Source organism: Oreochromis niloticus, linkage group LG1 (genome assembly GCF_001858045.2).
Source record: "Oreochromis niloticus isolate F11D_XX linkage group LG1, O_niloticus_UMD_NMBU, whole genome shotgun sequence".
NCBI classification, from domain to species: Eukaryota; Metazoa; Chordata; class Actinopteri; order Cichliformes; family Cichlidae; genus Oreochromis; species Oreochromis niloticus.
The window spans coordinates 8,648,660-8,664,383 of NC_031965.2; the positions used below are offsets into that span (position 1 = coordinate 8,648,660).

A 15,724-nucleotide genomic window follows, 5' to 3' on the forward strand; every position below is an offset into this window, starting at 1 on the left:
AACCCAGAATATGTAATGGTATTTTCTCTGTCCGTCCGGAATAAGCCTTGCAGGACCGTCAAGTATGTTGAATTGTGTTTTCAGGAGAAGCGTCGTGCTGAGCGAGCTGAGCAGCAGAGGATTCGCGCTGAGCAAGATAAAGAGCGGCAGGCCAGGCGCGAGGTACGCATTACAAACTGTCTCTTTTTGATCTGGTGTGAATCAGAACAAAATACAAATCTCTTTTAACAGTTCAGTCACTCTTTCAAGTAATTAATGATTCCAGTAGTTTGGTTCATTTTCAGCAGCAGGCAAGGATGCAAATGAAAAAAAGTTGGATGGATTAGAAAAATCAGTCTTAGAGCAGTGACACACTGATTGCTACTTATTTAGATTTTCAAATATGCTGCATATTTCACTGCAGCAGGAATTTCATTCAGGAATTTCAAAAATCATTTGGACAAACTCAGTATAAACAGAAAAGCTGGTTTTTCCCCTTTTGCTCTGAAATAATCAAATTTTAAAATTCATTCTGCAGGCTGAGCGGATGAGAAAGGAGGAGGCCGACGCTCAGAGAAAGGCTGATGATGATGCCAAGAAGAAGATAGCACTGACAAACATGGGATCGGGCTTAAGCAGCCACTTGCAGAGGGTACCGTGTGTTTCACTTATTAAGTTTCAGATCTTTGCTTCAGCTTCACACAAAGCAGGCAGGTAAATAATTGTGCAGACTTACAGTTTTAACTGTGTGTGATGTTTCTCTAGATTGAACAGAGGAGAGGCAAGAAGCAGACTGAAAGAGAAAAGAAGAAGAAGGTTCTTGCAGAGAGATGCAAACCCCTGAAAATCGATAATCTCAGCGATGACAAGCTGAGGTAACCCACAGGGGAACAAATGAAGGAAACCCACAGATGATATTTGGTTTGGTTTTCACTGTTCTTTTAAAATGTATGAACAACAGATAGATTAGAACAGCAGCTGACTCAGCATCATGAAGAATGATTACCATGAAATATTTCACAGATTACAACTAACTGAGCTCTTTATATACGATATAACAAGTGCACATTTTGAGTAAAGATTTATATTTAAAAATTAAGGCAAATTTCTCACAATTCTCATGTTTTCTTGACTTTCAGAGAAGCTTCATAAAATATAGTATCGTATCTTTACAATCATACATACAATGCAATCAGGCACTGTTAAAAGCAATAACTTGGCAAAAAAAAAAATCTTAGAATTCTCCCAGAAACTATAAAAACTCAACCCAAAACATCTGTAAATGGTCAATGAACATGGTTCTAAAAATAATCACTGCCTTGCTGTGACACACACAAAGTCAAGCTCAGCCAAAACTCCATCAGATTACCTGATCACAGTGCCCACCCACAGCAGCTGATAGCCTTCTGGACATCCAAATCTCATACAGGCAGGGCTCTAGACTAACTTTTTGCCACGGTTGCACTGGTGCGCCTAACTTTTTTTCTTAGGCGTACCAGCACAAAAGTTAGGCGCACCCAAATTTTTCAACCGCATCACTTAACACTGCAGTTTTACATGTGCACGTTTTTGGGCGGAAAATTGCTGTCCATACAGACAATATTGATTTGTAAATGATTAACTAACATTCTTGTCAACAAAAAGTTCTTTTTTTGGAGCACAGCTCTACAAGAAAGATAAGTTACTGAAAAAGTGCTTGTGCTTAAAGTGCTTTGGCACTCTTTGGCAATATTGTAAACAATGTTAAACTTAATCATCATCTCAGCCTTCTCTGACAACCTGTTTGCTGCTGCCTGCTGCTGAAAGGCAGTGGGGAGAGGGGACACTTGGGCAGTGCATTTATCGCGGCACATAATGTGTTTTCTGGATACATTGTGCTTTTTCAGCATTTAAAGATTCATGGGTCCGTGTCAGAGCACTGGCTATGAATTTCAGACGGATCAGGCCTTAACTTAACAAAAAAGTTATTAATAGTTCTTTTCGTCTTTTCTTATTACCCACACCTTCTGTCGGGCCTAGGCTACTCACTAGGGCTGGGTATCGTCACTGATTTCTATAATCCATTCAATTCCGATTCACAAGGTCCCGATTTGATTCGATTCAATTTTGCCTCAGATAGTCAGAAATATTATAATTCTGATCATTTATCAGTACTGATACATGTGAGACTTCATCACAATTGTGAGCATCACAGCAGATGCCTTTGTGTCAAAGTAACTAAGAATAAAACACAGAAAAACATGAAGGCGATTTTCCTGGTTTGGCTTTTTATAGCAGATAACTTTAAAAATATTCAACAATATTCAGCAATTTTGCATAATTTAAGTTTAAATTTCTTCAGTATTGAACAGCAGAAATTAGGCTTTCTTGTCCAAGATAATTTGAGTTAAAAAAAAAAAAAAAAGACAGCAGCCGAGATAATTTGAGTTGTAAACAACGGTAGACTGGTAGAGCTGTGCATGAAGTGTGATTTTATCGTGGTGGAAGCAAAACAGCAAAAGTCAGAGGGAATTAATGACAACATTTATGAAATGTGAAGCTTAGTTTGGATCTTCTTTTGCTGCTGGTTCAGTGAATTTTGGTTGGAGAGAGACAAAACGTGCAGCTCAGAGTCTAGCACAAAAAAGACGTAAACACAAAGCACGGACCCGCCGACGCTTCAGAATCAGTGAGCTGTCGGCTTTCAGCCCCAAAATACATTTATATTTAAAAGTCGATTCAGGATTTAATGAATCGATATCGCTTTACTCAAGCTACTCACCTCTCTCTATCTGCCTGCACTTTCAAACGTACACACGAAGGACTACAGGAATATCTGGACCACGGCCTATCAGAGAGGTCCCACCCCTGACTATCTCTGATTGGTTTATACCACGATAGGGGCATAATGTGTGTCTGTTGTTGACCACAGAGAGACTTTCAGAGTTGCGGAGACTTTTTTTTTACTCGAACAGTTGGTCGCACGGTGCGACCTAAGATTTTTTTTAGTCACACCATTGAAAAATTTAGTAGCATTTGCAACCAAATTGCTCGCACTCTAGAGCCCTGCATACAGGGCAGACTAGGCTTCTCTGGTCTGCCCACAGTTGTTCAGCACTGCAAGCAACTTTGCAACCCACCTCCATCCCACTTCCCCGTTTCCTGATGTGTCTTTTCATGTCATCGATCCCTGCTCTGTTCAGTTGAGTCTTCCTGCTGTTCTCGCAGCCTCTTACTGAGGATGGAGTATTATATAAAATGCTGCATCCTCTCAAACTTATTCTGTTTGAATGTTTAAAATGCTTGAAAAAAACAAACCAAAGAAGATGGATTCAAATTTTTTTTAAATTCAGAATAGTTTTGTTTTTTTTACCATTATGTCAAAAATAGAGCAGCTCGTGGTGAATTTTCACGTGACACTTCTTTAGTATTGACAACAAAGCTAAGTGAAAAATTCTTACTCTGTTTGGTAAAGATAAAAATTGCTTGTTTTATTGCTTTAGCCATAAGACTGAATCCTTGGTTTGTGTTTGGTAGGGAAAAGGCCAAAGAGCTGTGGGAATGGCTGCACAACCTTGAGGCAATAAAATACGACCACTGTGAGAAGCTTAAGAGGCAGAGATATGAGGTTGGTAAAGAAATATATGTACTGGTTGCCAGATGTCCTGGTTTGTCTTTTTCACCTGAAGGTAGGGTCAGATATTTTCACATCAGATTAATACCTCTTTTGAGATCATTCTCATCATTTCCTGTCTGGTGTCACTTGTGTTACCACAACAACAACAACAAGTAGCACTTCAGTGTTCAAACATACACGTTTTCTAAGGATCTAATGATGATGTCTTTCAGGTTGTTTCTCTCAGGAACCGTATTGATGAATTGCAGAAACAGTAAGTTATGAACATAAACAAACCACAACAGGCAGCAAAACTAAATACTACTAAATTCCCTCATCTTAGGAGAGTGACTGATTCATACAAGGACAGAAATCTGTTTTTGTAGTAATGTTGCACTGATTTGACCTTTTTCTGACTCAATCTACAGGGAGTGCAGAATTATTAGGCAAGTTGTATTTTTGAGGAATAATTTTATTATTGAACAACAACCATGTTCTCAATGAACCCAAAAGACACATTAATATCAAAGCTGAATGTTTTTGGAAGTAGTTTTTAGTTTGTTTTTAGTTTTAGCTATTTTAGGGGGATATCTGTGTGTGCAGGTGACTATTACTGTGCATAATTATTGGGCAACTTAACAAAAAACAAATATATACCCATGTCAATTATTTATTTTTACCAGTGAAACCAATATAACATCTCCACATTCACAAATATACATTTCTGACATTCAAAAACAAAACAAAAATAAATCAGCGACCAATATAGCCACCTTTCTTTGCAAGGACACTCAAAAGCCTGCCATCCATGGATTCTGTCAGTGTTTTGATCTGTTCACCATCAACATTGCGTGCAGCAGCAACCACAGCCTCCCAGACACTGTTCAGAGAGGTGTACTGTTTTCCCTCCTTGTAAATCTCACATTTGATGATGGACCACAGGTTCTCAATGGGGTTCAGATCAGGTGAACAAGGAGGCCATGTCATTAGTTTTTCTTCTTTTATACCCTTTCTTGCCAGCCACGCTGTGGAGTACTTGGACGCGTGTGATGGAGCATTGTCCTGCATGAAAATCATGTTTTTCTTGAAGGATGCAGACTTCTTCCTGTACCACTGCTTGAAGAAGGTGTCTTCCAGAAACTGGCAGTAGGACTGGGAGTTGAGCTTGACTCCATCCTCAACCCGAAAAGGCCCCACAAGCTCATCTTTGATGATACCAGCCCAAACCAGTACTCCACCTTCACCTTGCTGGCGTCTGAGTCGGACTGGAGCTCTCTGCCCTTTACCAATCCAGCCACGGGCCCATCCATCTGGCCCATAAAGACTCACTCTCAATTCATCAGTCCATAAAACCTTAGAAAAATCAGTCTTGAGATATTTCTTGGCCCAGTCTTGACGTTTCAGCTTGTGTGTCTTGTTCAGTGGTGGTCGTCTTTCAGCCTTTCTTACCTTGGCCATGTCTCTGAGTATTGCACACCTTGTGCTTTTGGGCACTCCAGTGATGTTGCAGCTCTAAAAATATGGCCAAACTGGTGGCAAGTGGCATCTTGGCAGCTGCACGCTTGACTTTTCTCAGTTCAAGGGCAGTTATTTTGCACCTTGATTTTTCCACACGCTTCTTGCGACCCTGTTGACTATTTTGAATGAAATGCTTGATTGTTCGATGATCACGCTTCAGAAGCTTTGCAATTTTAAGACTGCTGCATCCCTCTGCAAGATATCTCACTATTTTTGACTTTTCTGAGCCTGTCAAGTCCTTCTTTTGACCCATTTTGCCAAAGGAAAGGAAGTTGCCTAATAATTATGCACACCTGAAATAGGGTGTTGATGTCATTAGACCACACCCCTTCTCATTACAGAGATGCACATCACCTAATATGCTTAATTGGTAGTGGGCTTTCGAGCCTATACAGCTTGGAGTAAGACAACATGCATGAAGAGGATGATGTGGACAAAATACTCATTTGCCTAATAATTCTGCACTCCCTGTATTAAAAACACAAAGTAGTTAATTTCATTTTATGCTAAAGAAAGCAAGTAAATTATTTTGCCCTCTCATACACTCATGGAGCTTTTTTGATAGACAAAAGAATAAGTTTATGCCTGTGCACCATGTGTTTGCAGATTTAACTAGTATAGCAAGCCAGCCCTTTTCTCTATATTTTGCTTTATTATGCTTTGTCCTTCTTCCTTTTGCAGCATCATTTGGTTGTGTCTGTAGATTTAAAGTCTCCAGCATCTGTAAGGGCATTTATAGCATTTATACTTCATCCCATAGACTTCTGGTTACTTTTTGAACGTAGTCATAAAACATGTTTTAGCAACAGAGGGCGCTGTTGACTTAAAAGCTCTTCAGTCCTGTTAAGCATGTTTAATTCATGGGCAGAAACAGCACACCAAAGACTCCACTCTGGAACATGAAGTTGTAGATCCCGTCAAACTGTTTGAATTACAAAGAAATGACATTTTTTTGTCTTTTTTTCTAACCCTCTGCATATTATAAATTCAATTTAATGCAAGACGACTGTTGTTCATGGTGTGTTCTTGAACTTGAAATTTCAATTCAATTAAGTTTCACAAAATTTTTCAGTCACAAAAAGAGTCACCTCAAGGCAATTTATTTATAAGGTAAAGACAATAATACCTTTTATTTTTAGAATATACTCTTACCTCTTCACACTAAAAGAAAGGGGAAAAACATGGAGTACATTTAAAGGTTATCATGAAATGGTTTTACTTGTCTGAAACATTTAAGAGCAAATGGGGCTGTGTGTAGCCCTTGAACAAACCTCTGTTTATAAAATAGTCTTTGTTTAGGTATTCATACAGTAACTTCACATTAGCCTGATGTGTGTGATATTCATAAAGGCCTACTGAGCAGATCTGATTCTTGGGGATTTTTTTGTACTTTGCACCTTGCAGCAGCAAGAAGGGAGCCGCCTCACGCCGCAGGAAGTGAGCAGCCCTTCGGTGCCAGTCAGCCTGAGCAGGAGGCATCTTCAGTCAGCCACAGCAGTAGCTCCAGTCACCCGCCCGATGACATCCACAGCAACAACAAGAAAGCTAGTGCCTGTGTTTACTTAAGTGAGATAGTTTCACAAGGATTTTAGCTCAAGTAATGAAATAAACTATAAAAAATATGCTTTGTTTGTATAAAGAACATGTGGCACTTTAAACAATCATCTGTGTGAATGCATTCATTTCTCCCCTCAGTTTGTTTGTTAGAATAGAGAAAAGAAAGAAAAGAATAGATTCACCTTGTGCAAGTTCAGCATGAAAAAAATAATAATAAGAGAACCAGGATAGATCATCACTTCACTTAACCTTTTAAAAAACCTTTTATAATTTTCATATCATATTACTGTTTTTTAGCTTTAGCAAAACTGTTGTTTTTACAAGCAGACTTTAAAGGAAGCTTCAGAGACACTGCAGTTATCAACATTTTTGTGCTATCAACAGATGAAATGAGTGATGACTGTGTGTAAAATAAGGAGAGTCACTCATAGAAACACAAAAATAGAATTCAGCTCTACAGAAGATTGTCTTTGACCTTTTGGTTTACCTAACAGTGATGTTTTTAAAACATGAAGATGATTTTAGAGTGAAAGCAAAAGTATCCACACAAGTTACACCACCTGCTCAGCACAAGTGGAGACCAAAACTAGAGGTAAAAGAGAGCTTTAGGCTCTTTTTGTCAGTTGGACTCCGAATGAATAATACTCATGCTCTTTGACTGTTGCATTGACTTAAAAGGTGACCGTATATCAATGGTGTGTCCCCAAAAATCCAGATGTTGGCAGCTGTCTCTTATTGAAAATGAAGAGTAAAATATAAGGGAAGGTGAAAGCTATGGGGTGATCATATTTAAGAAAAGGAATCAGAATATAAATATGTCTTTATTTACATTTCAGTAATACATACGGTATTATATGAACAGTCAACTGCAGGTGCACCAAATGGTCCTCAGTTATCATCAGCATGTATAAATATCCAACTGTCGCCTCTTTTATAGCCGTGCTCTGATTTATCAGCCACTCTGCAGTTTTCAGTTCATCCAGGAGGCTAAAAACTGATGAAGCTAGACTCAAACTTAATTTGTCATCCACCAGAAAAGTCTTCAACCACAGGAATAAATACTTTATCTATTTTAGTGAGACGCTACCTTACGAAAAAAAAACATGTCTTCTATAAGTCCCTAATCTGAAGACTTAAAAAAAAAAACAGGAATATTATAGTGTTGTTTGTTTTTTTCTTCATGCCACCTGTGCTCTCCTCCTCCTCCTGGAGGTAGATGTTTTTTGATGAAAATGAGTCCCTACACCGTCAGCTTTAGACAGGTTCTCAAATGTTGCTGGACTCGGCAGACAGATTGGAGATAGCAGTGCCGGTGTGAGGTGATCCAGGGCCTTGGGGGACCACGCTATCCCCAGGGGGGGCTGCAGTCTGATCTGTGCTGATCCTCTCTACAATGCTGGACAAACAGTCCAAACTGGAAATGACTGATGTTTTACTGCTGCTGCTGCTGCAATCTTTAGAGAAGAAACAGGAGAAATCAGTTTTGGTTTAGTTGCTTACTTAATATTTTTGTTTCATAACCATGTAGCCCAGCTAGAAAAAAACAGAGCAGTAGAAAGTAATTTTTCGGTGTATGATGTAAACAATTTAGTCATTTCTTTCTTTCTTTTTTTGTTTAAAGGAAGATGTGAACAAATGAGATTATCTGTTGTCGTATAACTTGGCCAATCAGCAATGAGCTCCCAGCGACCCATGCTGTTGACCTTGATCACATGACTTTCTGTAGTTGCCATTTCATTCCTGTTCATACAATGCCATGTGCCCGAGAAACTAACGTTACCAAAGTCGAATTGCTAGGAGTTGCAAGCGAGTCTGCTGCTGCAGCACCCTGTCATTGGTGAGTAAGAAAAGTGGGGAAAACCTAATTTGTTAAGGAGAAAAGGGCAGACGTGTCGGGACGGAAAGTCCGCTAGCCGCTAAGCTAACAGCTAGAGCTCACGCTAGCAGAATTGAATGTGTTTATGTGCGTGAAATGGCTAGCGACTGCGACCGTATTACGTTTAAGAAAAAAGGGAAAGAAACAACAACAAAAAAGAAACGGTCCTAACCAATTTTATTTGTAACAATTTATTTCAGTTGTAAGCAGATTCTTATATTTTCAGTTGTGTTCTTTGAGTTGTTTATAATATGCAAGTCTGGTGAGCTACTGTGAGTTGCCGACTGCAGCTACAGTGTTAACTCTAGAAGCTGTGTTTTTGTGAACATTGTCAACCCTTCAGGTTGATAAAATTATAGCTCACCTAAGAGGATATGATGCTTCAGTGATATATTTTGTTGCACAACAGAGCTAGTTGAATTAAGATAAAAAGTTACACTGATACTTATTGTTCATTCTGAATGTTCTAAGTAAGTGTGGCTGTTTTACAATGTGTATGTAACTATATGGACCTGTGACCTGTTTATAGGTCAGGTTTTTTTGTTATCTGGTAAAAGGATGACTCGACAGATGGAACCAGTCTGAAGCAAGCCTCCTTCAAGGAGCAGCGATTCCACAGTTCCAGTTAACTGGATGGTGAGCCAACCCAAAAGTGAATAGGATTTGCTGAGGTTTTATTGAAGCCAAAGCTTCCTTCCCATTGAAGCTTCAGATACCTGCAGGACTAGGAACTTTCTTCTTCATCGGAGTGTGGTAGGACAAACGTTAAACAAACTGAACGGGCCCCAACGATCCATCAGTTACCAGACAGCTTTCTCTGAGTCAAATGTATCAGTGAATAATGTATGCGTGCACTTTTATTTAGTTTGTTATTTTGGGGGGAAATATTTTGTATTTTATTTTATTGCTTTCCTTACATTTGTTTGCAGCTGCTGTGTGTCAAATATAACAAATTTGTGAACAGTCTACTCTGGTGTGGTCCCTCTTTATTGATGTTTATACCTTGGGCTCCTGCCGATCCTAGATTTTCTGATACTGGCTAGTGGGAATTTGGTCATTCTTGATAATAAATCGTAAGTTGGGTTACAACCAGCTTAAAAAAACCTAGGCACTATAAGAGTTACTGCTGCTGATAGTAGCCGGCACTAAGAGAAGTACTGATTGTATCAAAAGAGTAAATGGTCAAACATTAAGGAATGTAAAGCAACTCCTGCATAATTCTCCTTTGAACAACATGATGGTGCAGCAAATCAGTATAGGGTCCAAAATACCCTGTGTTCATTTTTCATGCTACTGTTCAAGCTTAATAATTATTCATAATTCACATTTTTATCATACTACCATAAATGTTTTAGCAGCTGACACAGCACACTATACATTAAAAGAAAAAAAAATTTAAAAAAGGAGAGTATTGGTTTTGTCATCTGTCAAGATAGCAAGAACTTGCTATAGAACAATGTGATGTTGGCTGCCATCAATAACTACACCAAAACTCAGGTAAAATGTCAGCTTTTGGTGAACGTTTTCATAAAGTTTTAAAGAGAGTTTATAAAACTACACTTGTGATGTCATTACACAGGAGATTTAGTAGAAAAGAGTGAAGACTGACTGATGGGTTAGCTCACTGGATTGAACTGGACTCAGTATATCAAAATGGTAATGGGTTTAAATCTGCCCTAAAACCATTTACTGTGTGTCTCCTTCCAGTTTTCCTGTCTTCTCTCCATTGTCCTTTCTTTTTAAAGGCCAACAAACCCCCATAAAAATGTATTTAAAAAGAGTAAAAGATGATTTTACTTTAAAACAGAGAAGAAAAAAAGAGAGGCCATTTTAAACAATGAATATGTTTTATTAAATATTCAAATGTTATTACTCTCGAAGACTGTAAAGGATTTGTCAAATTAAAAAGAGAGCAAACACACAGTTGGAAAATAGCAAACTGATAGCAGTTTTATAAGAAGACAATACTGACAAACTCACCCTCTGCTGTCTGGCTGCAGTACGAAGCGTCACTGTTTTCACTTCTGGCTGAACTCGGAGAGATAAAATCCACCTGAAAACAAGGATCAGACCATGTCAGAATCAACCACAAACTTTTACAAAACTGATGGTTTTCTTGATATTTCAGCCTGACTAATTAATGCTGTCTCTGATTGTTTTATTTTATTACAGTAATCAAATCTGAGTCCTGTTTATAGCTAAATTTAGGCACTAAACTGAATTTTGAAACGGCTCATATACAGTAAACATGTAAGATATAGTACAAGAAATGCATTTGAAACAGCCGTCAAATGCGTATTTAAAACTGTGACAAATTAATAACTGCAAAACATTTCAGATGCATTTGAGTCCATTTTGCAGATTCCATTAAAAAAATTCTTCACTGTCGCCAACAATAAATATCCTCAACAGATTCTTTACATTTCACTAGGCAGCACATAAAGTGCTCAGCTGTTCACAGACTCACCAAGCCATCAGAGCAGTTGGAGTGGGGGCTGGAGGTTCCTGAGTCACTCCCATAGTGTTCGAGCTGCGGGTAGAAGCTATCATCCTGGCCGTTCCTGAGCAGCGCCTGTAGTGACTCAATGTAGCTGATTGCATTGCGGAGGATCTCCACCTTGGGCAGTCTCTGGTTTGGATTGGATGCTGTGCAGCGTTTCAGTGTCTCGAATGCATCGTTGACTTTACTGAGTCGTCGCCTCTCACGCATGGTCGCCGCTTTCCTCCGGTCTGCATGGGTTGTCTTCCTCTTGCAGGCCTTGCAGGCCCACAGCAGGCAGTGACCTGCCTGGTGGAGGCCCCCAGGGGCCCTCACATGTTGGTCCTCCTCTTCTGTGACGGGGACGTGGTGCTGAAGATGGTCCTCTGACTTCAAAAAACTGGCATGCATCAACCGGGTGTCAAGGTCATCAAAAAAGTTCAGGTCACTGGTGCTGAAGCAGGGGTCGTAGAGGTCATCTGCTGAAGAGAGAACGAAGGGAAAGTCTGACAGATCCATCGGACTCCCTCCGAAAAATCAAAGGTGAGGCGGATGAAAAGGTTTCTTAAAAACTCCTTGTGATAACTGGAAAAAAACAATAAAAGTCTCCTTAATTAAAAGGCCTTAACATAAAAAAGAAGCTGCTCCCTGTCAGTCAGCTGGCGTTTCAAAAGCAAATTAAAATTGACTCTGTGGAGCTGAGAGTGTGTTTAAAGGGATAGTCTGTGGAACATCACCTCCCTTGGCTTAGTTTGTTTTTATAAATGAGGCAGTGTGGAGGCGCGGCATGTTGTGTAAGGGACCAATGGTGTGAGTGGTGTGTCTGTTTGAGAGTGTGTCTGAATGAGTGTGTAATGTGAGGTCACTGAGGTGAAACTCAGCAACAATAAGGAAGCAATAAAAAAAGCAATCGTGTCCATCTTTACAAATCATTCAGTCTGTTCTGAATACATGTTATGGTCCTAGTTAAGTGATTAAACACACGTGTGAATGGCCATTCAATAGCATCATTACACCTCTTCCTAAGATCCTTAGTTTGTTTCTGATACTGTCTTAAATCAAAGGTCCAGATCATCAAATGAGACAGGTCACTCTGAAGGAGAAATCAGTTCAATTGCTGCTCTAACGGTAATGACACTCTTTGAGAATGAATGTTATGCAGTGCAGTTTAAAGATAAGCCAGTTATATTAATAAAAGTTAGATGTGAAGTATTGTTAACTCCAAATGTTGTTGTTTTTTTTTGCTATATCATACTGTGTATGATATATTTTTATTATATATTTTTTGTATCACATTTGATACATTGGATGTTTTCTGGCAACTTTTTGTTAACAACAATGTTAATTTTAGACAAAAAAAGAGTTTTGCCCATAACATTTTGAAATTATGGCAAGTTTTGATCATGTTGATGAGATAGAGGTCTCAGAAACTCATGTATCAAATACGATACAAAGGGCATTATATGGTTAAAATTACCAATGCGAAATATATCCAAAGGAAAGCTTAATTATTATTAATTTGCAACTTTGCAGTTATCTGACAATTTATGAAAGCTTGACACCGACCCTACTTCTGCTTTAAGATCCCAATGATTTTCCAATCACACCTGTGTAAAGGTGTGATAATATGCTCTTTTTCATTCTCAAACACATTTGTTTAAAGGTGAAGATCCATGCCACGGTAAATCAGAGAGAATTCCTTTCAGAAACAGTGCCATAACATTCAGCTTAATGTTAAAAAACAATAACCTACACAGGACATTTCAAAAGATTTTCTGCAATAAACAAGCACAATAGAAGAGATAGAATAGAGTTGTAATGAAGTTACACTAGACAAGCACAGTGATTTACTGTGGTGTCCTAACGGTCCTGCTAAGCAGGTCAACGTGTCACACAGCCGTCAGGGCCAGATCTAAGAAAGAAACGGCTCCTTCTCCTCCCTCTGTGTGTGTGTGTGTGTGTGTGTGTGTGTGTGTGTGTGTGTGTGTGTGTGTATGTATGTGTGTGTGTGTGTGTGTGTGTGTGTGTGTGTGTGAGACTGGGAGATTTTATTAAAGGCAAAAACAATAAGGACATTTTAATTAGTGATTATTTTTAAAAGTAGACCTAATCATACCATTTTTCTTGCCTTCAGGGATCCAGACCTCACTTCACAGACTCCTTGCAGCTTAGTGGGAGAGCGTTAATTTTAGCAGCTCATGAAATCGAAGACAAGTGCCCTTCTAGCTGAGGTGAGCGCTGGTATCATTTTGGAATATACCCTCTTGCTCTCATATCCCCCCAGTTCAAGCGTAACCTTATGGCAATGCAAATGTCACTCTTGAAAGTGACAATGTTCATGTCATTGCAACTGGCAAAAAAAATATAAGAGGAAGGAGGAATTATGTAAATATACATTTGCATTGAGTACAAATGGAGTTTTGGAGGGGTTTTTTTTTTTTTACACAGAACGTGAGAGGTGCTAAGTTAACGGGTGACATTGCCCGTAGACATGAATGTTAATAGTAATTGTCAGTCTCTATTTATTGGCCCAGTAATGGACTTGTGAGCTGTCCTGAGTGTACCCTGCCTCAGAGTACACCTAGTATACCTAGTATTTAAGAAAATAAAGAGGGGCACACAGAAGCTGAATGTTCACAAAATCATGTCCAAACAACACAAGGTCAATATTCATATGTTATACGGACAGGAATACTGAGCCACCAAGAGGAATTGGTTGGCTGTGAAATCTCATGTCATTGAGCTTGGTGCTTGGTTACACTGATCTTAATGCCTGAGGAGGTTTGGAACTCTCAGCAGAGCGTTGGCAACTAGATAGATAGATAGATAGATAGATAGATAGATAGACAGACAGATATTTTCATCGTGATGAAGGAACATTGTGTCTCACAGTGTGGCTCAGTAATGTATTTTCATGGCTGTTACAATATATGAGACTCTGGATTACGATGACTTAAGTAGGCTCAGTGTTGCTTGATACTCATCTAATCTCATCATGACATGTTTTTACTATAACATAACAAAATATCACCAGACATTTCCTTTTATTTAACTCAGCCCTCTGGCTTTACTTTTAAACGGGGTATCTAGTTCTGTCTCCTCCATCAGCACAGGCTCAATTTGATGCTGCAGTGTGCTATTAAGCAATACAAACTGCTGCCACTGCTACAATTCTGCCTTATAGTCTGATATTAAAGCTTATGACTAAGGCTGCAATCTGATGCTATGCAGCTGGAACTGTGCCTGAAAGATGCAACATCTAAGCAAGCCGCTAAAAAGATGCCTGGTCAGAGCCAACCAGAAACCAGATAGTACCGAGCTTTGAAGATGGGAGAGTCTGAATATTTGGCAGCTGTGTGACCATGTAAAGCCATGGACTAAAAAATAAACAAACAAAAATTTACATTGCTAGATAACTTCTCACAGACTCATTATACTCATTATACTCATTATACAGACTCATTATACTTAGACTGGCTATTCGTGCACAAATACATGCAAGTATACAAACAGTTAAGGCGATTCACTCACTTTGCATTGAATTTCTGTTTGTATCATCGGATAATAGAAATTTTTATTGAACAAGCCCTTTGTGTAGTCAGATAGAAACAAAGTGACTCATCTTTGACTATGTGATACTCATCTGATATTTTGGTGTTTCTGTGTTTCTGTGCTGATTTGCGGTGAATGTATCTGCTTTTTTGCAGAACTCCTCCCAAATTTCTCAAAATCCCCATCACGCATATATGAGTTTGATGCCTGGGAAAAATACTCCTCATTACTTCGTCCAGTCTTACACCATCAGCTATACACTTCTTCTAATACTGGATGTGTGGGAGGCATGCCGATGTGAACATGTAATATTACATGAAATATAATTAACTAACTACACCACCACTACCAACTCTACGGTGTTAATTATTCATTTGATGCAGAAGAGCCTGGTATCAAAATGTAGACCTTCCTTATGCTTGTTTTGATCAGCGAGTTAATGATCGTGATGCTCCGGGTTGGCGTTAAAAAAAATCATGCTGAACAAAAATGTGAATTTTGGCTTTAGATTGTGATGCTTGAGTGGAAATTGATTTGAATGCAGGTTTTATCTTTATTATGAAGATTTCAAAATGTTGGGGGGGAAAAGTGATTTTCTTTTTTTTCATGTAACATTTACAAACACATAGTTGTGTTCAGTGAAATACTGCTGTTGGAGTTGATTTCCAGTTTTTTAATTTATTTTGTGTTACAAAATGTGTTGACTAAATGCATACTTATAAAACTACAAAACAAAACTAGGAAAACTAAACTATGTTTTCTTTACTTCTGTAAAGTGTGACATTGTCAGCAGTGCATGTAGTTGTTTAGTCCAGTAGCCATGAAAATTTAAAAAAAAGAAAGAAAAGGAAAAACACTGCGTAAATCAGCACACCGTCCTAACATTTTTGTTTGTTGTTGCTGTTGTTTTTCCTTCCGAATGAAAAACAAACAAATGTTAAATCTTCACTTGTCGTCAGCGTCGCCATCAAAGCGCAAACGAGGAAACCATGAGACCTCAATCTGATGGGACAAGTTGGGACACGCACAACGGCCTGCCAAACCCGGATGTGGATTCCAGATGGAGCTCTGAGGGAAACCCACAGATACACACAGCAGTTTTACAACTCCTGTTAACAGTTACAGCAAAGTGATTGTCGTCTGGCTTATGAGAGGTTTCCCTCTTTCT

General features: G+C 38.9%; 2 protein-coding genes and 2 long non-coding RNA genes across 9 annotated transcripts in view; 3 read left to right on the forward strand and 1 right to left on the reverse strand.

Annotated features, from left to right (window-relative positions):
* Positions 1–6,754, forward strand: part of LOC100705731 (troponin T, fast skeletal muscle isoforms-like) — a 28,620-nt gene extending 21,866 nt beyond the window's left edge. For all 6 annotated transcript variants that reach the window (XM_003459917.5, XM_005465726.4, XM_005465724.4 and 3 more), the window contains 6 exons: positions 85–162; positions 518–631; positions 745–854; positions 3,496–3,586; positions 3,808–3,848; positions 6,497–6,754. In XM_003459917.5, coding sequence (XP_003459965.1) covers positions 85–162; positions 518–631; positions 745–854; positions 3,496–3,586; positions 3,808–3,848; positions 6,497–6,533 — 471 coding nt within the window. In that variant the 3' untranslated portion in view covers positions 6,534–6,754. The remainder of the gene's footprint in view (positions 1–84; positions 163–517; positions 632–744; positions 855–3,495; positions 3,587–3,807; positions 3,849–6,496) is intronic.
* A 703-nt stretch (positions 6,755–7,457) lies between these two features.
* myod2 (myogenic factor MyoD2) lies at positions 7,458–11,738 on the reverse strand. Its single transcript, NM_001279721.1, is given in 3 exon segments — positions 7,458–8,103; positions 10,506–10,578; positions 10,993–11,738. Coding segments are annotated over 3 exon segments (792 nt in total). The 5' UTR covers positions 11,524–11,738; the 3' UTR covers positions 7,458–7,915.
* Positions 8,097–9,491, forward strand: LOC112842578 (uncharacterized). Its single transcript, XR_003214409.1, has 2 exons — positions 8,097–8,486; positions 9,055–9,491. It is a non-coding gene; the product is annotated as an uncharacterized LOC112842578 (long non-coding RNA).
* On the forward strand, positions 11,426–15,508 carry LOC102083303 (uncharacterized). The gene is made up of 3 exons (XR_268376.4): positions 11,426–11,547; positions 13,139–13,235; positions 14,712–15,508. It is a non-coding gene; the product is annotated as an uncharacterized LOC102083303 (long non-coding RNA).
* Positions 15,509–15,724: the final 216 nt, after the last annotated feature.